Source organism: Lepisosteus platostomus, chromosome 13 (assembly GCF_059453375.1).
Source record: "Lepisosteus platostomus isolate fLepPlt1 chromosome 13, fLepPlt1.hap1, whole genome shotgun sequence".
NCBI lineage: Eukaryota > Metazoa > Chordata > Actinopteri > Semionotiformes > Lepisosteidae > Lepisosteus > Lepisosteus platostomus.
This window is the reverse complement of record NC_142623.1, coordinates 3,612,572-3,636,739: the sequence shown is the minus strand read 5'-3', so window position 1 is coordinate 3,636,739 and position 24,168 is coordinate 3,612,572. Positions and strand designations below refer to the sequence as shown.

The window sequence follows — 24,168 nt, the reverse complement described above, 5'->3', positions numbered from 1 at the left end:
TGTCTGGTATTGGTTGTTCTTTGGAGCACCTACCTTGCCTTTGTTTCTGCATTCTACTCTCTCTGTAATGAATCTTGGAACCTTCCTCTGACCATGTCTACTGTCTTGCCTGTTTGGATTGGAAGCCTTCTGGTTGACCTATACCTTTTGAATCACGGAACTGCCTTTTGACTAAGCCTTCTGCCTTGCCCTCCTCTGGATTGGAAACCTACTTGCCTACCTTTTTATTATGAACCTCGGAACTCGACTTGGCCTTCGCTTCTCGCCTAGCCCTCATTCCCTCCAGGAACTTCACCCTCATCTCTAGCCCTCCTAAGGTACCGCATAGGGTTCATCTTCCTGTCTGCTCAGCGGGTCATCTGTGACCGTTCCAGACTCCCACACCCCCTGTGTATTAAATATGTATTGTAGGTGCAGGGATTGTGTCTTCATGTATTAAGAAGCTTAATATATGTCATTAAAATAATGAATTAACTGAATTTCCATCACAACACATCCCAGGCAAGGCTTGAAGTTGAGTATTTTGAATGGTAGAACTTGGATTTCTTGGTTGCTTCGTCAAATGGTATTTAAAGGGCTTGTGGTAGGGAGAGCTTTAGCTGCACAGAAAAGAGTTTGCTGGAAACATTAGTGTAGAGCCCTTGGCAAATGTCTCTCCCACTACACAGCCCTGTAACTTCACAAGACAGACTGTAAAGACAAAGGATGTGGCGAATCATGAAACCCTCAAACCTCTGAAACAAGAGGTTTGGAAAAAGCATTTACAAGGCGCTGTTTTTCAAACGTTTTAATGAAATGGCACACTGATCCAGCAAAGCCTACCAATTAACACCGTTTGGAACAGCTGAAGGGAATTACTCATAAAAACTGATCTTGGAGAAGAGGGCGTGGTTTTATATTCTCACCTGTACAGAATAAAATTATTCTCAGGTGAGTAATACCCCTAGGGGTTACCTGAGTATAAAGACAGTGTTTTGTTTTGTAACTGAGAGCAAAGGGGTGTGTGTGTGTTCACAAAATGTGATGTAACTCAATTGAAAAAAATCGTTACTGTATGTTGTATTTTTATCATTCTTTTATCATTTTTGACCGAGGACACTGACATTGAAAATAACAGTGGATGACACGTATTTCACCCAGGGTGGTATTTACAGGTGGACAGCAGCATTCCACACCTGCACGTGCAGAAACAAACAGATACAGATGGCTGGTCATTAGCTCCTTCAGGGGGTGGGCAATCTTTTTAGTTTGCACAGTTGGGAGGTGTAACAAATGGTTGCAATTCCCTGTCCCCCCTCCCTCCCAAGTTGTGTTCATTCTTCACTGAGTGACATCACTCCCTGACAGCTCCCTCGTGCTCATTGGCTGAGGGAAGCAGAATTGCTGCTGAGCTCCAGAACTCGCAGTCCTGTGCCAAGAGATGACATCAGCACGTGGAATTCAGCCACGAATGAAGCTTAGGTGCTTTTCCAGCCACAATGCCCCCCTCCACGCCCTCCAGCTCTCCCTCCTCTGTAGCACTGTGACATTGATGGCTGGGGATTTTGATGAAGTTGTCAATAATAAGTGGAAAGAAAAAAAATGAATGCAGTGCATCAATCTGGCTGTCCCCTGAGGAATGAGGTTTAACCAATCTTTAGTTCCCTCTCTTGGCTTTGTGACGGTTGTGATGTTCCACACTGTAGGGGGTGCTCGTGATCATACTAACGGGGGCTGGGCTATGTCTCAACAGTTATAGCAACACTTTTTTAACTGCTTTTGTCAGTTGCCTAAACAACTTCAAACTTCAAAGAGCCATTGCAGCATCACTGAATCATTGCAGACAGACTGTATGGTGCCCTTACTTACCAGGAATAATTGTTCTTCTTTAAAGAGGATTTTGGTTAAATATTTCAAAGTATGAATTTGCATGCCTCTATAAGGTGTGTACTGAAATGCAGATGATATGTACATCAAAGGAAATCAAACCACCTTGGGAGTTCATAAATTGTGTTCTCCAAATATCAGAAAATAACTAGGCTTTCTGCATTCAAATTAAGGTCTTCAGAGTATATAACACTTGAGTTTACTTTTCTGTACTTAACATCATCTGTGTAAAATACATAACGTGTTTAATGCTTTTTCTCAGTGCTACCCCTAGAAGATGTACAGGCATGGTCTCCAATCCCTGCAGCCTGTAGTTAAAATAAAGCGAAGAAGAACGATAGGTTTATTTGTTGGTACCAAAAAATATGTTTTGCCAATGCATTTTTGCATAGCGCTGCCTTCTTCTGTATGTTAGCCTGCCTTTCCTGTTGCTCTAAAGAGCTCCCAGAAATAAAGGCGTAATTTGATTTTGCAACTGCACATTTTTAAATACATTTACATCCCGTTCATCTTTAACTTTTAATGTGGTCCTACCGCATTTTGTAGCAGAATACCATTTTATGGAAAATGATTAAGTGTGAGGGAATTGTTCCACTGTCAGTACTGAGGCTTGGAAGTTACATGGTTAAATGATGGAGCAGAATAGACAGAAAAACAGCATTTAAATGCTCAAGCAAAGCTGGAGCACAAAGACACACACACACAAAAAAAACTTGTTCTACTGCTCTCCAGATTATTCCCTTTATGCTGTGGATGTCTTTGTGTTGCGGTATAAACCTCTCTTCCGAAAGATAAAACGCAAAGTGACTTTTTTTTTATCCTATGAGGACCTGCCCGTGATGAGAACTGCCGAATACCGGCAGAAGCTAGCCAGCGTCTTGTTCAGGTTTGAGTGAAATCCGCAGGCAGCCGGTAATTTGCTCCATGTTCATTTTTCTCAGTGCTGCATTCACAAGCTAACCCAACATGAAAGGCCTTGACTCAGCTCATGGAAAAGAAGAAAAAGGGATTGTGCAGGGCTCTTGAAGTGGGCACATGAGTGCATTCATTACATGATAGCTTAGCTGCAATACTTCATTACCGATAGGCAACTGTAGTGATGTCTCTCCTCTCCGCAAGTACTGTAGCTTGTCATTTGACCCGCAGATTTGAAAGATAAGTACAGAGACAGAAATTAACTTCCATGTAAACTGTCATATTTATAGTTTACACGGCATCTTCAGTATGAGTCATCTTTGTCAGCGAACGGATGGGGGAAGTTTGAGGGATTATTGAACTGTTGCACTGGCATGCCTGGGTGACATAAAAAACAATAAACCCGCTCTCACACTCTACGATTTTCCAAGGAATAAAGACTACGGGCTGAGCATGTTGTGTCCTCTGTACTTTAAATACATAGCAAGAGATACTGTGTGAGTGCAAGCATTTTAATCAATGAGCTAAACCATTTTATTTGCAAAGGTGAATTAATGTTCAAAAACCTTCGACAAGGTATGACTGACAGTATAGAATTCAGCATTTTAAAGGTTTTCGGGTACAGAGAAGTCTACTCAGGCAGAAACAAGTGCACAAGTCAAAATGGTAAAGTTGTGGTCCTTCAGAGAATCTCAGAAACATAAAACAGAGCCTCCATGACAAAAGGCCGCTATCAGTCCTGCTGTTTGTGACTGTACTTCTAGTGCACTGATATTCACTCCCGCTCCTAGAGTGCTACCATGTTTCAGCCTGGATTCAGTTTAAGGCACTGATATTCACTCCTGATCCTAGAGCGCCACATTGTCTCCCGGCTTGCATTCAACCCTGGACTCTTAATTACTTAATTGGAATGTCTCCAGGTCTTACTGATTGAGGATTATATGTTCCCTACAAAACCTGGTGGACTGTGATCCTCCTGGTCCAGGAGCGAATATCTCTGGACTCTTAGTGCGAAATTGAACCGTTAACTGAACTAATGATTGAATGCGTCAGACCTTTCTAATAGTTGTGAAAAGACGTGCTTTTCGCACGAGGGAGGAAGCTGCAGAGGTCAAATGAAATATCGGAGAATCCCAAAACTCAGAAAACTCTAAAGACAATGCTTATTATCAGCTACATCCAGTGCTCCTTTGATAAAATCAAGAGCTTGGTTGGAATAAAAATCAGCTGTGAAAACCTATGCTAAGCTAGTGTATGGAGCTCAGGGCTCTTGAACAGCATGAGGCTGACTGGACACTGAGGCAGTGATACATGTGTCCCACCTGTTTGGAGCTGGGAGATCCACCCATCAGTGCCCAGACCCTGCTAGCTTTAATAAACCCCTCCTCCACCTCCTCTTTTTTTTTCTTGGCTGTGCCCGACACGGCCCGGCGCAGTGTGTCAGCTAGCACATGCCCAGCTACTCTGCTCGACTGCTAAGCATCTATAATTGGTAGTGGTTAGCGGTGATCTAATTGTCACAGTTGGTTAACGGCATGGGCATTTAATATTTCATTAGATAATCTGTAGCTCATCTGTGCTGAGAGCACATTCGTTCCAGACGCAGCAAACATTCTAAATATAAGAGCTGCTCTATTTCAAAGGGATATTTCACACATGAACAATTTTAGTTTCCTGCTCCTCGGTTTAAGGACAGTTTCTTCTTTCCTTCTTTTTTTTTTAACTGCAGGTCAGCATTAGAAAAAGTAGAAATGTAAAGTCCGTGTGCCTGTGAATCATTCTGCACAAAGTGCAGCAGGAGATTTTACGATTATCGATAACGTGAATTCCTTGTGGAAGTCTCACACACAGTCACACAGCTCGTGCTCTGCTCTACCCTTGTTGTCTTGTATTTATCTCTGTGTTTCCATGCCTACTTCAGGTATATTTTGTATGTGTCCGTAATTCACCCCTTGAATACAATTTTCAATAGCATATAAAAGCAATGAGGTTTGCTCGGTGGCAGGGCCCTTCTACAGATCAAATGTCAGTTGCTTTGCTTAAAAATAGCTGATAAGTCATTAAATGATTAACCAAATGAATCATAGTTAATAGCGAGAGAAGCTGACAATAAATAGATCTGCAGAAGACGTAATTGTTATTGAGCACTGCGTAAGTGTGCTGCTTGGCATTCTCCAAAGCATGTATGAAGTATTCACTCCCTTTCTTGATACTGGTATAATAAAAAAACTGGCAGTTCTTGAGCTCACACAGCACCCATAGAGTTGGCACCTGTATTAAAATCCTTAAAAGGTGTTGCACAAGCACCGTGTGTAGAATAAGCCATTCATTAAAATTAGAAAGTAATTTGCAATATTAAGTATGAAAGAAAATAGGTGTCAGGATTTTGGTCACAAGATGCGACCTTAGATGTTTTTCTAGTAACTTCCCCTCAGATTAAAGACTTTGCTGCACTTAATATGACACTGTTCTGCAAATATTTCTTCGGTACGTCAAATCAAAGATAGTCGGCTCTTCATTCAGAAAAATTCAGCTCTCCCTGCTATAATACTTCTGTTCAGCAGAACTTCCTGCCCTGTATTAACTCTGTAGCAGACAACAGTGATTTCTTTCACAACAGAAGCACGTAACATGGTCCCTTCTAAGTGTAATCTGTAAAACACTTACCTGCCAAACCAAAAAAATAACTACAGCATAGGAGGGTGTGTCCGTTAAGATAACATATTTACTGTTTGGTGGATTAGAGATGGGATGTTAAAACAGCCACAGAAAAGGGTACAATAAGCTGAATAAACTTTTATTCATAAAAATCAATCAAAATATTTACTAATGTAAGCAGTGTTTTACCTTACTTTATTTACCACAATATTTACCATGTAAAACTAAAATTGGTTTTTTTTTTTGCTATAAATTGTGTAACTAGATTCAGATTCTAGATATTTCACTGAGGAGAAAACAGTCATTCAGATTTATCTCACTTGTGTTTCCTAGAACATTAACTTTATCTTTCATTAGCACGACTCACACTGCCTTAATGTTGCTTAAAATAATTAAATTAGGTTGCTTGGCCAACTGTTCATGAGAAACACCTGTGTAGGCTTTAAAGCTTTCTGTAAACATTGGTGTTGCTTTGGCAAAGTTTAAAAATAAAATGGGCAATTCGACTGGTGTTTGGGGATTGCGTTTAGTTACCTGTTAACTCCAGCAGGGCAGGATTTCAGGCCACAGCAGGGATCTGTGAATCCTGGCTAACAGATCAGCAGGAAGTGACCCCCTGTGTTCTAAAAAATGACAGGATGAAGGGGTGTTTAAACAGTGCTGCGTCTCAGCTGCACTGGGGATGGAGGACCTGACTGACAGCCCCATGCGTTATGGTGCAGTTCCTGCACAAAGCATTCAGAAGTATATTTCCATTAAAATACAGAAGCTTTCTAATGTCGTCCTTATAATTTATATTAACTCAGTACAATAGATTTCATCTTTGGGTCAATTTTTGGTTTTAGGACCAAGACCGGAAGCATGAAAAAATTCATTCAGAATGAAATGTACATTGCCCTAGCAACATATTGTAAATGGTGTGTTCCATAATAAGAATGGGGAATGCTATTAGAGCTGGACAATGACTGAGCATGTAGCATTTCAGATGATTCCTGAAGGTAGGCTTAGTAAAGCCATAGAAAGAGTAGGACTTTTCCTCAGTCAGCCGTGCCTTGGAAAACAAGTTTGTGGCTTATTGCGTCACACAAGACATGGCTGTTGGTGTGTGAGTGTCTCTGATGTATTGGGAAGGCAAAGGCAGACCTGTCTTTACCTGCAAATAATCTTTTATCTGTTTATCCTTCAGCATTAATATTATCACTGTCTAACTGACCGTTGACGTTTGGGCTACTTCAGATAAAATAAATCCCTTTGTTTATTTATAGTTTTTGCAAATGAGTGGTTTGAGTCCTGGTTGACTCAAGACCGTTCAGGTTGATACAGTAGCTATCCTTCCTGCCTCCGTGGGTGGCTGGGCGCAGACAGCTGTCACGGTTATTTCCTGAGACTCTACCTTGCACCAAGTAAATAGGCAACACAATTTCCATCCCACATTTGCATTGGATCTGACACAACAGAAAAGACAGCAGCTTGACGGGTCTATTCAGTTTAACCTAGCTTGAAGACATCAGTAGCAATTATAATGTTATGTTTCGTGTCTTGAAGCTGCAGACTTTATGCTTCTCCAACATTTCCTTGTGCATAACCAAATGTGTTAGATTTCCATCCTGGTCTGCATGTGTGACAGGGGAAAGCATCGACTGTGTGCTCCGCTGACCACTGCAATATTGCTTGGATTAAACACTTCCTAAAACTGGAAAATTGGTTAAGAAAGTATCAGGTCCAGACTTGCCCCAGGTACTGGAATAAACTCTTGTCTCCTTAATTTCACGCCACGCAAAGCACATCATACCCATTGTGAATATTTTTACTTAGCATTCAGCAGATAAGCTGTCTCTAGGGATGGATGTGATTATCGGATGGACATTATTGCAAAAGCTTTGTGTTTTTTGCAAAGAAATATTCCTGATTCCTGTTTAATTTCTGACTCCAGAAAACATTTTTTGTCAAGATCACAAGAAATAGAGCAACAGTCCAGGCAAGCAGAATGAATACACTGAAGGTGTGTGAGTATGGGGGAGGTTTCTTGGAAAGTTTTTTCCTGCTGGGTCTGTCATTGCATGATTTCTCTAAAAGTGAATCAGGGATCTTTAATCTTCTCATCACTCTGTTCAAATAATCAGAGCTTGAAAGAAGGATTCATAAATGCAGTAAACAGTTGTTAGTTGTTTTCAATGTTGTTGACTTTTGTAAAATCCCTTCTGTTGCCACCTCTAGACCCACCTGAGTTTACCTGTCCATATTCTTCACCACTGACAGTTCTGTGTCTTGTGTCTCAGTCTCACTTTTCACTGCACTTCCACAGCCTGTGCGTCCCTCAGGAATTGCAAGAATTTCTCTCCCTTGTTTTTTGTATCAATTTGGCATTAACTGTGTTTATGGTGCTTTGCATTGCATATTTTCAGCTTTAAAATATAAACCAAAATGTTGCCTGTGGAAGTTTCATAGGAAGCCACAGTGAAAGAAAGATGCAACCCAGCAAATTGCAGAATTCTTTTGCAAAATTCCGTTGCAATTTCACCACAGTAGATTTTCCTGAAGGGGAGTTTGGTGGAGGCTGATCACAGGAAGCCAGCCTCTCTGTCTCTCTGGAAGACAGGAAATGTAAAACAGAAGCTGATTACTCTCAGTGTGTCCTGGCATGCAAACATCCTGGCAGTCCATTTCTGAAAACAATCACCAGTGTTTTGAAGTTTTTACTAAAAAGCTCAGGGTTATCAGCTGAGAGTACATTCCTCACATATTTTCTCTGAGCATGGCTCCTGCAACCTACATACCTAATCTTCATAGCTAATCTTCACTTCTCTGTCTCTCTCCTTGCATTCCAGATTGAATTGTAATCCAGCAGCAGGAATGGTTAATGTATTGTTGTAGGCATTTCCTACAAATAGGAGGTTTGCGGTTTATTGATTACCTGTTACAAATTTTTTTATTTGTGTGTCTATTTTTACAAAGAAGTGTGTTCAAAGAAAAAGACACACAAATGTGATGCTACACAGTGTGACCTCTCACGTTAGTTGCTAAAATAGCTTTGGATTTCATCGTGTAATGAAAAACTGTCCAAAGGATAGACTTGTAAAGACTGAGTAGGTTTAGGGATTTTGTTGGATTGCAGTTGCCTTACAAGATTTAAAAATAACGACAGTACATTTTGATCGAATCAAGAGGTTTAATAATAATGATGAAGGAAGTGCTCAGATTCATCTGGTCAGCAGAACTTGCTTACTGAGGCTGTGCAGACCATGTAGAACAGGAGTTGAAAGCAAGCAGTGCTACCAAATTGTGCATGATGGGGAGAAAGGGGCTTAGGGCACCATTTTCTGTGTCACCGATTAGCTCCTTAAGGCCATTTCATTTAGTGTCATCAGCAGTGTGGGATAAGAATTTACAGGTCGCCAAAACTATTTTCAACAGAATCATTAATAGGTGCATCTCAGAGAAGCAGGTGCTGATCTTTATGAGATTACCATGACCTTGCTGGTACTCATTTCCAAAGACTGTTGGTATAAGATTTTTGTTTTTGTCCTGTCTGCTTAATTCCTATGTCAAACATTGTGATCTTTGCATCGTAGTGGACAATTCAAAGATCAGTGATCTGTGACGAAGTCTAAAATGCAGAAGACACTTTTATCATGCGAATTAGTTTTAACAGACGATCTCTACAATGCTTCTGTGTCTTACTTCTTGTACTGCAAGAAAACCTCCGCGGATGTTCAACATTTTTGTTTCACAAGGCACAGCTGCATCTCCGAATCCAAAATATTAAAACCTGACTCCCTGAGCATTACTGTTATAGTAAAGACTGAAAGCCCAAATCTGACATCTTACCCACCCAGTGTCAGTGTACCAATATAGTAGCACATCACTGACATTTGAGAAAACCCCACGAGGAAGCTCATTTGGCTCTTCTAATACCGTCTTTGTCCCATATTGCTTTTTTCCGTCTGTAAGTGATTCTATTTTGGTTTGACTAGATCCTGCACCGACCTGGGGGAGTATACTCTTTCTGAGACAGATCATCATGGCCATGACAAGCACCTCGGGCTCTCTCCCTTGTATTTAAAGAAGTGAATTCGGATTTGGGCACTTCAGAACCCCGGTTGCTCCAAAACAAGATATGAGAAGAAGAAAAATGTTTCCTGAATCGTCTTTTTTTGTGGTCAATTACATATTGAGGTACGTTGCCTTGAATTACCCGACGTCCTTTCTCTATGTCTGGTTTTAAGAGTGTAGCCACTTGAGCCTATAGGCCCTGCTTTCTTGCGCTCTCTTTTCTGCTGCTGACGTTGCTTGCATCCGTGTCATCAAAGTGTGTGCAGCTCATTTCTTCAAAGAGCAGGCTTTCTGGAAGCCAGCACATGCTGTAGTGTGGGGCTGTGTGAAACATCTTAGGAATGTTAAGGTTTTCTGCCCCACTGATAACTACAGTAGCCCTTTCATGTTGTCTTGACAAGAGATGCTAAATTACATGCACTTTCGCATGCCGCACATTGGGCAGAAAGCGGGACTTGGTGACCCTGAAGCCATACGGTGACCTGGGTTAGACAAAGAGTTGTGCAAGGACAAGGTATAGTATTCTGAACGTCAGAATGATACTGCTTACAATCTGTAGTAAGGTATTATCCATCTCTGTCATCTCTGCAATTGTCTTCTTTATTTAAATGTCTGTAGACCTTCCTAGGGGACAAGTTTCTTGTTTATCTTCTTTTACTAATCAAAAAACGTATGTGCCCCTCTGTTGAACCTAAGGAGTGCCTGGTCTTTTTTCTCCATATTATGTGAAAAATGGGTCACGCATTAGTAACCACATTCCTCTGTGTCCCTGTGACCTTCTACGTTTTGTAAAATAGCTCATTTGTGTTTAACAATTCCACTCAAAAGCGCCGTCATTTCTCTCAGAAAATATACAGTATTGAAGTAATTTTTGTCTAACCGTTGGTCATTTTTTCTGTCTGTCTCCAACTATCTGTCTTCACATATTTATATAGACATTAGAAAAGACAGTCTTTTCAAGGAAGGCAGACTGTCAGCTCTTCACACGAGGTCCTTCAGAGGACTTGGTTCTGAGAATAACAGCAGGCAGACTATCATAATCATATGACACACAAATATCTACTGGATGGACTCACACTGCAGACACAACTGAGCCTGTGATCAAAATCATATGACATACATCATCTGAGTTTCTGATCTCTCTCAGCTGTTGAGATGTCTTGTATATTTAGAGTAGAACTTGCACTCGAGTACAATATTTCTTTAAAAACTAACATTTTCCTGTATTTCATACAGAAAGTCTCTCTACTCTCTGTTTCATTAGGCATAAATAACTAAACTTACAGTACGGTTCAGCAATATATTGAATCTTTATTGTCCAGTCCTTCTTCCACTATTTGCAATGCCATATTTAGCTTGACTGATCCCTATTAGATTGGTTATCTCTGTGTGCTCATACTCTGCCATGACAGGCAAAATAGAAGGCTCTTTACAGTCTCTCTTCAAATTGTAACGTGTGACGATAACACAATGAAGAAAGTTGTGATGCTTTTGAAGAATATTAATTTCCTCGCCCAGTGAAATTGGATGGACATATGGACCTGTCAGCAAATTCCAAGACTGTGAATCACTTCTCAACTGAATCTAAGCTGAGCAGGACTCAGCACCTTTATTGTAATATTGCTAAATATGAATGTATTAAAGCACTTTGAGGAGGGTGGTGTGTCCCTGAGGAAGAGGGTTCATAGATCCTCTTGAGACCTATTAGGAAGCGTCGCTGATTCATGTGACGTGATCTGTTAAAGTTAGTTCTGCTCTCCCCCTCAGCCCAGCCATTCTCCATTTCAGAACAAAGTTTTTATTATACACCAGGATGAAACAGGAGCCTTCTTTGGACCAGGCTCCATGGAGACATCAGACATGTGCTGTGAGACACAGACACGCCACATGGTGTGATCTGCTCTACAGAATGATTCCCAGCAATTATTCATCAGTCAGACAGGAACTGGCAAGAAGTGAACTGATTTTATTTACATTACATATATGCGGACACCTTTACAAAATTCAAATTTGGATCCTATAAGACCCATCTTTTATTGTCTTGGATGGGAAATTTGCTTTCCCGGCAGGTCAACAACATAACACTATACATAACACACAACAAGAACCCATTAACACATAGACGTACATGTATGTTGAGAAATTAGAACATAAGTTAAGTTAAGCAGGTTAATAGCAATGGGAATAAAAGATAACTTGGTTCTATTTGAATCTAGGTAGTCTAATTTGACACCCCAGATGGCAGGGGCTCAGACTCACTGTGCAAGGGGTGGTCAGGACAGTCACTGATGATATTGGCCTTACGCACTATTTGTTTGACAGAGATGACTGAAAGCTGTAGTTGTTTTGCACCAATAAATTTGCTGGATACTTTCACAGTCCAGCTCAAGCTGTTTTTATTGTGTGTATTAAAATTATCAACGCAGGCCACTGCAGTTAATGCTAGAACAGAGTCAATGAAATCTACATCAGTCTGGATATTTCTTGTCATACCAATGACCTGCTGTATACTGGGGTTTTGATGAGTCATTACTAACAGTAATCTTGAAGTCCAAGAACTGAAGGTGGAAGATGTGAAGCTGTTTCTGATTACAAGGGAACTGCAAGGCTATTTTTATATTCCGGGGTTAGAAATAATCCACATTGATGAGTGCATTTCAAGCAGCAATAAAAGTAAATTGTACACAGTAACTTGTAAAACTTCCAATTGACATTAAAAAATAGATTAAATTTCCAGGTATGTGCAGGCATGTGAATTTGGGACTGCAGTTCCCCTTTGAGTTGTAGCGCACTCCTTGCACGAAAGGCTCTATTTCGCAATCTTTAGCGATTCACGGCGTGTCTCCCCGGCTCCCACACAGCAAGCCCCGGAGCGATGTTTTCACACGCACGGCTCGCAGCCCCTACGAGGGCAGTCCTCGCCTGGTCCTGCCCAGCTTCCGGACGCCCAGGCTGGGACTGAAGGACTACTGGCTGAGCCCCCAGAGGTCCTACACCGCGGGCAGCACCTGGCGCACCGCGCACCGGCAGCTGATGGTGTTTCCCGGCAACACCGGCGTGTCCGACGTCTCTTCCAGCCACATGCCGGCCTGCTGCCACCTACATCACCCCCTCGTGTGAGTGAGCCGCGGGGGGCGCGCGGGGTGGGCTTCCACGAATCCCAGTTGCTCTCCTGCGCTAACTTCACTGCACTTCTTTGGAAAGACAAAAGGCAGGCTTTTCCAGTAAAATGTGCACATTGCCCTTCAGGGAATTCTGGGAAACAGATATCTTTTCGTGTTCTTTAACTGCTAAGAAATCAAAGGCGTGTAGACATAGCATGAGCGTCAATTATTTATTGACATGACTCACACATGGTGTGCCAGGAGGGCCTGTTACTGCAAACACAGCACGGCCACAGCGCCACATGACTGTGCCATGCAAATGCAGGCAGCCACTGTGGCGCTGGGAAGCAATGACTGAAATCCTAAGAAATGGGTAAGAGTGCGCAGTTGTGCTGAACACGTCTGCTGTAGAAATATGAGCCAGCAGTCGATGTGTTCCTGGTGCAGAGGTCAACTTATGAATTGTGCTGTTTAATTCTTAATTAAAGGTCCTTCTTTTCAGCCGGTGCAGGTCATGCTCAGATCATAATCCTGCAAACTGCGCTCTAGTGAGAAAGAAGACCACAGCGGAGATGTGAGAGACAGATTTGGAAACCTTGCTTACAACCTCCCCCCCCCCTCCCCATCCGACCTCCCCGTCCGAAGGTAGAACATGTTTTTAACCAAATCAGGTCGTGACGTTCGGAGCTTGCAGCCGACGAGAGACAATAATTGGTTTCCATCCCTTCTCGTGCGCTGCTACGTGAGACGCTCAGTGAACGCCAAAGCTTTCTGTAAAACAATTGAAACGTCCCGTGGTGAGAAGACCCTCACTGGCCCGCCGTCACGGACACGGGAGCGGCCAGCAGCCCCTCGGAGGGGAGGAAGGACACCAGCTTCCTGCTAGGCAAACGAAAACAAACGAGAGGAAAATCCCTGGTCGAAAACCCATTTCCCTTTTCCCTTCCATAAATCTCCGCAGGCCTCCTCCCGCCGGGAGAGCTCCTTGTTAATGGTCCTTTTTAATCAACCTCGTGTGGTCTAAGTTAAAGTAAAGTCAGACTGATAGATTAGACCCATTCCTGCGCTAGGATTCTCTGTGCGCTGCTGGGAAGTGGCCGTTCTTCTCTCTGGTCCTGTACCCTTGGCAAGTGTTGAAACCCTTCCGGGCTGCTGCAGGAGACTGCTGTACCCACTAGGAGTCTTCTAAATGCTCCTCTGTAAAAAAGAGGATTGTGTGTTTTGCCCCTTTTTTTCTGTGTTTGGAACAACACAAAAATGTGAATTATAGTGCTTTCTCCATAGCACACGCTTAACAATATCAGTATTAAAATGCTTAGGTACATAAAAATAGTAGTTTTTCAATCCATCACGGGGTTATATATGGAAATTGAGACGTATGTTCTTGACTCTACTCTGTGGTGGAGCTGATTTTTCAGGCATTCATCTCTTCATTGTATCTCCATTGCCTCTTAACCCATAGTCTGCTGCATTTTCTGGTTTTCTTGCTTTTGGCTGCTGTCTGCTGCATTAACTACAGTACAGGTGTGCCACTCGCTCGCAAAGGAGGATTATACTGAGGCATTTCCAAGTAAAGACAGCTCAGGTGTGAAGAAGTTGTGGGGTTGAAGGTTTTCTTTTTCCCATCATTTCCCCCATTTAGATTCATATAGTGTCTTGTGTTCGTTTATTTTACTGTAGCTTGATTGCATCCCCCTGGCTGTGCTCCCTGTGGACATGACCCTACTCTTCCTCCAGATCAGACTGTTGTGTGGGAAAGGGTCTGGACTAGCGGGTCCCAGCAGTAAGCATCACGGCCTGCTCCAGTAAGGGCAGACAGAGACAGTGAGAGCCTTGGAAGGCCCTAAGCCCCCTGCATTTCCCCCAGACTGCAGGACGTTGCTGAGACAGCACAGCGTCACTTCTGTCTGTGTGTATGGGGGCGTGCGGGGGCGGACAGAGGAAACGGAGGAGAAGTGAAGCGCTCAACACTGTGCTGACCTGGCACTCTTTGTCCCTCTTCAGACGTGGTGGCTCCGTTCAGAGCTTTTCGTCAGCTGAGGAGCACGCCTGAGGAGGCCAGGGTCTGTCTGTAGACAAGTACAAAATGGCTCAAAGGAATGGTGCAGCCAATTGGGTCAAACACACAGTTCTGTCGCAGCACACAACCCAGCATATGAGCTATATCCCAGAGGTTTTCAACAGTTTAATCACATTCTTGACACACAAGGCTTCTGGCTCCTCCAGTCTTAATGGTCCCCCAGGACCATAGTATATAACTAAGACATGTTCTCGAAGGGTCTTACACTGGAATAATTTGAAATGCCTCAGCCTGCAGCAGCAGAAAGGGCTAACACTGTGATTCACGCACATGGCACTGCATGAGGTGATTCTTGAGTCTGACTTTAATATTGACCCCTCTTCCTGCATCGACACGTTAAGTCAACAAAATGAGTATATTCCGCTTGATTGATATTTCTGTAGCACTCTGACACATTTGTGTGTAAACCCATGCCTCAGCGCAATAAATTTTCCCTTTCCGCTTCCTGTAGTTTGCCATGCTGTTTTTGGACTTTCATGCTGTCTTGCTGTCCTGAAATGGCTTGTCCTGAGCATGCTGAGTGACAGAAAGCGACATGTTTCTCTCACGAGGTGTTTAAGGGCAGCACGATGCGTCATAGCCCTCATGTTTTTCAGAAGGCAAGCTTTGAAGTTATCTGGTAATTGTGGAATTCAAACCGCACTGTGAGCAGGGCTTGTAGAGGGGTGGGAAGACTGTGAGGCCCCAGCTGTTTAAATACAGATTCTTGTGCAGGTGGCAGCCTGGACTGTACAGTCTCTTGAAAGATGGCTGGTGGAAGCCATTCTCATTCAAATGGGACTGAGCTATTTCACAACATCCCTCCCCCCGAACTACAGCCTTCAACTCCTTAGGAAAAATCAGTAAAGTCCAGCTAGCAATGGCGCTCTGCACTGTTGGGGTCTGCTCCGGTGTCTCTGTGTCTGTGCAGAGGCCAGGTCCATGGCACTGCCCCCTGAGGTGAATGCAGATGTGTAGTTCTTGTACAGAGGCTCAGCAGGCTTGTCAACTGTCCTTCTGCTGAGACCTCAGGCCCAGGGAAAGCATCAGGCCCCTGCACTGCCATAACTTGAAAGGATCACGTGGAGCTGTTGGAGTAGATATCTTTAAGAGTGGGAAAGGGGAACGCACAATCATTTTACCACTCAGTGAAATGGTATCGTAAGCCACCTGCATTATTGCCATTATTGTTTTCTTCCTTAAATTATTTGCAGCAGCTGCATGTTTCTGCATGTTAAGGATGACTGCTTTCAACTGTCATACAAATTGATCGAAAGTGTAGCTTAGCCATCACCCAGCACAGAGATGTGTCCGACGCCCTCTCCTCACTTTGCTCCCTCTTTTGTAATTGTTTGACGTTTCAGAGTGCGATCGTGTGTGGTGAGGTCTTCACTCCCATCAGCGGTAAAGAAAATCTTCCGTTGTTTTTCTTCTCCCGCACTGGCTGGAGCTAGGAGCTCAGCGTGGCTTTTTGATGCAATATGTAGGCACAGGCCAGTGCCCTGATTTGTGCTGCTGTCTGGCAAAATGGCAGTGTGGTAATGGATACGCCACTGGCCTTTAATGTGCTTTTTCTCCTTGTTTGGGGATCAGGCATCCTGTCTGACTGACAGCACCGCCTGGCCCTGTTCAGGCCTCGTTCCCACAAAGCTTCTTGGACACAGGTGCTCGGGATAGATCTCCTTTTCTCTGGGAAGGATGGCCTGTGGAAAATATACTGAATTCTGCCGCATATGTAGCTTCTTCTCAGATCGCTTACTTCCTGAGCAACAAAGATGGGTCACAGATGGTAGAAACAAGGCCATGTGATGGAAAATCCTACTTGCTTAGGGCTAGAGCTTTAGGTTACACTGGCAAATAGAGCCATTGATTCTACATCTGCTCTGAAATGCTATATTGAGTCATTTTGGGTTTTTTTTCATTTTCTCTTGGATTGCATTTTGTCCATAATTGTATTGAGGCAGCACATAGTGGTCAGCTTAGCAAAAACAAATCTGTCAATAGCTTTACTAATTCTATGCTGTGAATATGAAGTCAGGGTTTTTTAATGAAATTAGAATGTCAAATATTGTACTATTGGGCCTCTTGTGAAAAGATAAATCTGATACCAATAGATCAGGAGTGTCGCGCACAAATCCAGGAATGTGTGGTGATTAGACCATTAGTTGGTCTAATTATTTAATTAACTACAATTACAATATACTGCTCTTCTATCCTGGCTCCAAGGTGGTGTACCCATAGTACACAAAGTGTATGTTTTGAGCAATCAGCTAACAAAAGTAGATATATCTAAGACAATCATTTGGATAAGTGTTTAATTGACTTGAGCATGGAACAAACCCCGTGAGACCCTAGACTCCCAGGAATTGAATTTCTCTCTGCATTAGAGTAATTAAGACTGACATGGTGCTGGATACACCCATTTGAATCCTTATAGGAATACGCATGTGTAAAGCATTGCAGGCTGCTGTGTAATTAAATGTGGACTGTCATGTTGTCATAATGTGATTTTCAGTCCAGCTTGTCCAGCTCCTGGACTTAGGGGAGTCTTTAAAGAGAACTCAACAAACTGCACAAACCAGCCCTCCAGAACCAGGATCGGACATCTTGATGTGAAATGGATTACAGATATCATGAAAACCTGAAGGACTGGAGTTATGCACCGCTGGTCTAAGGGCAGGGAGTTTTTCTTTGTGTGAAAGACGTGATATTGCTGCAGGACGTCTGGTTTCATTTGGGGAGGCAGTACCACGTGATGGCTTTGTACATCTCACTGTTGCAGGATGCACAGGGTTTTTTTTGTTGTCATTTTATACCCCTTTTCACAGCAGGTAATAAATGTTGTGTGCTACATTGTGACATACAATAAGGAAATGGGGAATATCGAGAATACCCTGCAGTGGGTGTATTGAGAAATTGTTTTATTTTCTGTAATAGATGGACTGGTGCGCCTTGTCTTACACCCACACCCTACAGCGATAGCCTCTGGCTCCCCTGCAACCCGGACCTGGAAGCCTCATGATTTTCCTCCTGCCATCAAACAGGAGCCATCAGAAAACAGCAATCTGGGACACTGTCTGAAATACGTGACCTGAGAGGCTGGGAGTACCTCGAGCACCTGTTTTCCACACTTGCCATGCCAGCAGTTTCAGCGGGGCTTAGGCGTGTGCGGTTTCAAGGGCCACACCAGGCAGGCACTTTGGAGCCTCGAGAATCTCCCAGCATCCGCCAAGGGGAGCGGGGACAGACGCCCATTCATTCTGCACTGCACCGCAGTTGTTGCAGTAGCTGAAAAGGACACTGTCTCTCTGCAGCAGGCAGAATGCGTGGCACTCGTCATCTGCACTTTTGTCATGGCCATTTAGTTTCCTCCATTTAATGTCTGAAGCCCCTGTGCTTTCTTGTTGAAAAGAGACATTCAGAGGTACTTGTTATCCTGCTCAAGATTCTGTTGGTAAAACTTTTGATCCTGGTTTTTCAAGCATTCTTTGCTGGTCTCAGGGCTACTGACTCATGTGGTTAACTTTTGTATAGTAGCTCTACAACAGAAAACGGCTCTTTTCATTTTACCACAGCAATATTTCAACTGCAGCTCCTCTCAGAGGATTCTGTGTCTCCCTGCCAGGTGTTTGCTCTCCGGCGTTTTCAGATGTAACCTGTTGAAAGTGCGGCCTACTGCAGGGAAAACATCTCTCTCCCGGTGTTGTCTGGTTGAGCGTGCGGGTGGTGCACATAGACCACAGATTGTGTGCAGCTAAGCCTGGGAAGGCCTCGTTTGTCTCCAGGTGGCACGTGCAGATTCTTGGTCAAGAAGCTTGCAAGGTGTTCTTGGCTACTTGACCATCTTGAAATGATGTATAAATGTTACAGCATTATCACTCTCTGGCCTGAACTCAGAAGTGAAGCAAGATCGGGGCTCTCCAGCACTGGGATGGGAGACCCCTATGGAAACCAAGTTGCTGGAATTTCATGTTCCATTCTTCCCCTCAGTCCAGAATTCCCTCAACAATGTGAATGTATTTAAGCAGACAGTGTGGTGCGAAGCAGAGTGCTTTGTTTTTGGGGATGGTCTTGCTCTCACTGGCACGAGCCAGAGAGTTTGATATTGATCCAAGGGTCCTGGTAACGCGAGGAGGCTGGGGCTCCTTGCCTTGCGGAAGCCAGCTGTCCTTGGCTTCTCACCAAAGTGCCTTCACCCTGGATCACGTGTTCTTTTTCACAGCGCATCTGAACCGGCTCGAAAGTTACTCTGCGTCCACCTGCCAGGACATGTGTTTTCAGAACCCGGCTCCTAAAATGTTTAGAATATATATTTGAACAGATTGGGTATGATCCCTCTTACAGAAGTTTTACAGAATTGTTGTGTAGAATTATACAGCAAGCAGAATGACATCCATTCTGCTTACGGCAGAAACACAATGTATTTAAGGAAAAGAATTCCATTTGTACCAGTAAATGTAGTTTGTAAACCTGTGGCAGGACTGAAATCAATTTCCCACTAGCCTCCTCAAAAACGATTGTTAAATTCAGCCATGATTATCTTAAGCTTTACTGGTGTATTAATCAAATCTGAAACTGATTGCCTAACGATATGAGTTCCATTGTTGAAATACTTTTTAAAAAGAAATTAACAGCAAATAAAACAAGATGTTTTTCTTTGAGCCATTCATGAAAGGAAACCCCTCAACTTAATTTGATCTGCATTTTCTTTCTGAATTTGTTCTGAAGCCTTGGTGTTTACAACACAGGTTATTTCCATGCGGGGAGAACAGAGAGAGTAACAGGTATCCAATAAGTATCAGGCGTTGTTTTTATAACAGTAGTGTAAGATCTCGCGTTAGATCTTAGCAGCAGATGGTGGCTCTGTAACTGAATTAAAAATGAAGCCTCACTTGAAGGGGACCAGATGGGATTTGGAAAAAAGAAAAAGCCCAACCAAAATAAAATGCAGACAAAATGATATATTCAGTAGGTGATTGTGTGCCATTGAACCTGGTCCCTTTCTTCCCTGCCAACGTTAGGAGACAACAATAGGCTGCTGACGCCTAAATGCAGTGTGAGTCCAGGTGGCGAGAGCAGCGAAACGGCAAGAATGGAGCAAGTCGCTCGTTTTAGGAAATGGGAGAGACAGAGTTTTCCGCTGAGCGGCTCTGCAGCTCCCTTTCCTCGTGCGTATCAGCTCCTCTTGTGCTGCAGTGACAAAGTGGAGATCGGGGCCAGACACGCTTCTGGCCGAGTTCCAAACTGGCAACAAAGAGGCCACGTTTTCTGTGAAAAGCCGTTTGCGTCTTGCAAAGTACGCGGGCTGCATGTCGGCATCGTCCCGCCTTCTCCATTTTCTGTGTCCCAGATCGAGGAGCTCCCCAGGACAACAGCTCTGCCTCAGGCCTTGACCCTAACTCTTGCCCTTGAGTAGGTTACACAGAAACAGTAGTTATTAATAATGAACAGTTACCCCCCTACCCCCCCCATAATCAACTGTATAGTAAAATGTCTGCCTGTCTGACTGTAATAAATGATAAATTACTATTATTGACCAAACCAACTAGAACTCTGTCTAAAGATGGTTCTCTAGGTCGTCTCAGAAACGGAACAATCCAGAGCGAGACTGTTCTCCTGAAATGAGTTGGGACCCCTTTCTATTCAGCCATCTAAAGCCTCAGTTCTCTCACCATCGAAGTGGTTCCTAACACGAACGACAATGTTCGCCAATGTCACGGGAATCACAGATCTTTATTTTGTTTGTTTAGCTGGAAGTATCGCTGGCAGAAGTTGCACGAGCAGATGAGGAGAGTTCGCTACTGAGGGCAGCGGAAGGACGGAGAGATTTCAGGTGAGTGCATGAGGCTTCTCCACCTCTGGCAAGACGGGCTCTCCAGGCTGCCCTGAACAGAGCTACATTGGGTTTGAACTGGCTTTCAGCCAGGCAAAGGACTGTGCTGTCGAATTTCACATCTACCTGTGTTGACTGTTGATGAGCTGTTAGCGTTCGTGAAAGTATTTAAATGTTAAGTACCACTTCTCTGCAGGAGAAGCAGTGCTGTACGTGGCTGTTCTTTTCTGGGAACAAGTTTTGAATCTGATTTCTCCCAGACTGATTTCCCCCATTCAGTCGGTTCAGTTATCCTCGCGCGGCCCCTGGACCTTCCCAGCTGTGCTGAATTGTTTTGGTGCAGCTGCTGCATGAATTACTGTCCACTGGAGGCTGGGTGGACTAAAAAATTCATTGAGCTTGAGGTGATGTATGGAGCAGATTCCCAGAAGTCTGTTGACCTCAAGTAGAAGGTATTCACACTCAACCCCCGTCACGCACGCTTTCACGAGACTGAAACGATGGTGAGATCCACGAAGGTTGGTCAGCAGATGAAAAGACGACGAGAAAAGAAATCACCCTGAGTGACTGATTTAAAGAGCTGCAGTTGTGATGCCCGCCATGGGTGAATGATTACGTGGGGTCTCATGGCTGGGATTAGTACAGTAGCCCCAACTGGGCAATAAACCTGTCCAGTTTAGTTGCTCTATAGCTCCGTGTGAACATCTCCAGTGACGAAGAGGTCCAACCTCAAAGCCCTTCCCTCTGTAAATGAGCGACACTCACACAGTTTCGAAGGCGGAAGGCCAGTGGCTTGTGCTGTTTAACCACAGGCCCCAAGTGCCGTGTAGTTAATTTGGGATTATCCTGCTTTGTAATTGCTGAGGGTACGGAAGGCTGTTCTCGAGCTCCTCAAGGCCTTTTCATGTTTCCATAAACAAAACCTTCTGTATTCATTCTTGTTTCTCATCCAGTGACCAGCTGCCCAGATTCTGTATACTGTCCTTTTCTCATTCGCAGGCCACAGCCCATATGCTAGGAATTATTAGCCGTGTTTTATCGAGTGCCTTGGCTCCTCGGTTACAATAGTGAATAACAGCATTATGTTTCTGCGCATACTTGCCCGTCCCTTTCTCCCCCCCCCCTTGTTTTGCATCGCCACACTGGAGCATCTGTCACGCCTCGCGCCCGGCCTGCCCTGGCCCCGTGCCAGTCCCGGCAGCTGCCAAGAGCAGCCTTTGGTTCGAGGCTTGTTCCAGCCGTGTCCGTACCTCCTCTCCCGTCACCCTCTGCTGGGCTTTGTGGAGGCATGCTTACCCCCACCTCGCCCCTCAGTTGAGTTAGCTCCTTCCCCCGCGGCCGAGACACAGTCCCTCTCCCATCCGCCGAAGGCGTTTATTTTCCGGTGGCGAAGACCACAGTCCTCCCCACGCGGTGGGTCGGCTGTGTCGCAGGTGTGTTCTGACATGCTGTGCGGCAGCAAAGAGTGTCGTCTGATCGAAGGAGTTCAAAGGCAAAAACACCCCTGGACGTGTCTGCTTTACTTTCTGAAATGCATCTTTTCATTTCAAGCTGGAAGGCAATCCAAACTGGAGGATCATTCTTTCTGGTAGCCTTCCGTTCAACCGTACAGTCTACAATATACTGTCTTGGATATCTCAACTGAAAACGGCACAGGAGGATATTTTTGTCAGGCTTGTTTCACGTCGTCTTGTTTGCGTTCGCAGGTCCTCTTTCCTGCCCAGGGCGGCGTGTGGACATGCACTGTGCAGACACGAGGGCTCTCTTGCCCCCCCCAGGGCGGGGGCTGGGGTGCGACTGGTATCCCAGAAACCTTGGGAATCTCCCCGAGAAATGTTATGGCTCATTTCAGTGGGCCAGGAATGTTGTTAATTAAATACCCCACTATTTCACAATACATGTTTGCATGAGGCTGCTAATTATTTTGTAATCTGGCCTACAAAGGTGTTATCCGTGTCCAGGGACCACGGATATGAGACAGGTTTTTGAACTTGACATCAATTCAGCAGAGTGAGGCTCCAGGACTGGCAAAGAGAAAGGTGCTTGGACTGCAGACCTACTGTATTTGCTTGTCTACTCTCTGCTGCTCTGCAGTGTGGCTTATTGACCTGTGTGCGATATTGATCGCTGTCGACTGCCTGCTGTAAACATTCTTTTGTGTATGAGGTTTCAATAACGCTCCTGAATACTTTGGCAGGGCCAGGGAAAAGGGAACCGAAAAGAATTACTCTGGTTGTTCTAAGCAGAAAAGCATTTCCATGGGACTCATTAAAACAGGTTTTGCATGTTTACTTACAGAGAGACAAGCCAAAATTGCGCCTCGTCTTGGGGAAATAAGGGATGATCAATAGAACCTGTTTAAAATGGATCGTGGAAGAATCAATAAAAATCTGGATCCGTTTCAGCATTTTAAGTCTAACGGTGTAAATTTATTCTCACCATCATGCAGTTTTCTCCTTCTGGTCTGGGATTTCCTTTCCTAAATTGTGAGGCCACCCGGCCTATTTCACAGTAATTAAACGTTTAACAAAAGAATCGCTCAGTTAATTAACAAGCACTCGTGCATGCTGTGGTATCAAACTTCAGAAAGCTCCGTAAAGTTAATGAGATTACAGTGGAGCAGGGCAGAGCTTATGAAACAACCCAATTTCTGGTGCAGAGTGGCAGGGTATTTCTTGTCTTCTGACAAATTGCCTGTATCACTAGTGGCAGCCTGTGCCAAGCTTACACAGAAAATGATTTTTCTTTAAAACAACATGGTGGCTTAGCCTGGTTTTAATTTTGGTCCTTTATTTGAGGCGACAGCCGGCTATCTCCCACAATCCCTGTGTTTGCACAAGGCAGGACAAAACCAACTGGGACTGATCCTCTTCTGCTTTCTAATCCAGTTAAACCTGACCCGTCCTCACAGACTTGCACCTTGTCCTCCCTGAGAAGAGCTCCTGTTTACCATGTGGGCCTGCCTGCACGCGCTGGATGTTTCCTCGTTTACTGCTCCAACCGTCACTCCCCCTGACACACTGGCCGTTTTGCAATTAAGTCACAGATCTGTGGTAAAAAAAAGTAGTGCTCTGCTTGTTGTGTGTGCGCTCTGAAACCTGTGCATTTACAGTAAGCAATAGGCACATGCAAATGACCATCATAATGTCCTCCCCTGCCCCAGGGAGTATCTGGGTATGGGCAGGTAATTTTTTCCTTATCCTTTTCATCAGCAGTAGACTGCCATTTAGATCTGGGTTGCCCATGTTTGGATTATTGTTTTAAAAAACAGAAGAATGACAAAGAAAAGCAATGTGCTGCTAATTGTCCTGGTTCACCCTACCCAGCGTATACAATTGTCCGGATTCTGCTTTTGTGTCATTCGTTTTCTGTTTTCTACCTTTTCTGTAGAGACAACTGTGTATTAGCTGTCTGATAAGACCCTTTTCGTCCAAGCATCTGATGTTTTCTCAGAGCAGTTTTTCCTGTTTGCAAAGGCCCAGGCCAAATGGAGCTGGAATTAAGGCCACAGTTGTTGGAGAGTTTCAAACTCCCTGTGATGCACAAACGTTAAAGGGCTGCCTGTGCAATGCTAACAACACAGCAGCTGTCAGGGGAGAAGCTGCTCTGTGGTTGTAGCTTTATGCAGATTGACTGGGAAGAGAAAAACCAGTGGTAAAGAGAAACTGGGATTTTTTGGC

The 24,168-nt window shown here is 44.1% G+C and overlaps 1 protein-coding gene across 2 annotated transcripts in view; it reads left to right on the top strand.

The window, feature by feature from the left end:
• LOC148649656 (uncharacterized) overlaps positions 1–24,168 on the top strand; it is a 144,059-nt gene that overhangs the window by 56,753 nt on the left and 63,138 nt on the right. The window contains exons 1-4 of one of the 2 annotated variants that reach the window (XM_088602641.1): positions 9,377–9,615; positions 12,354–12,608; positions 20,406–20,488; positions 22,195–22,895. In XM_088602641.1, the coding sequence (XP_088458767.1) occupies positions 9,557–9,615; positions 12,354–12,608; positions 20,406–20,460 (369 nt within the window). In that variant the 5' untranslated portion in view covers positions 9,377–9,556 and the 3' untranslated portion in view covers positions 20,461–20,488; positions 22,195–22,895. Of the gene's footprint in view, positions 1–9,376; positions 9,616–12,353; positions 12,609–20,405; positions 20,489–22,194; positions 22,896–24,168 lie in introns of those variants that run through there. The other variant, XM_088602640.1, reaches the window with a different exon arrangement.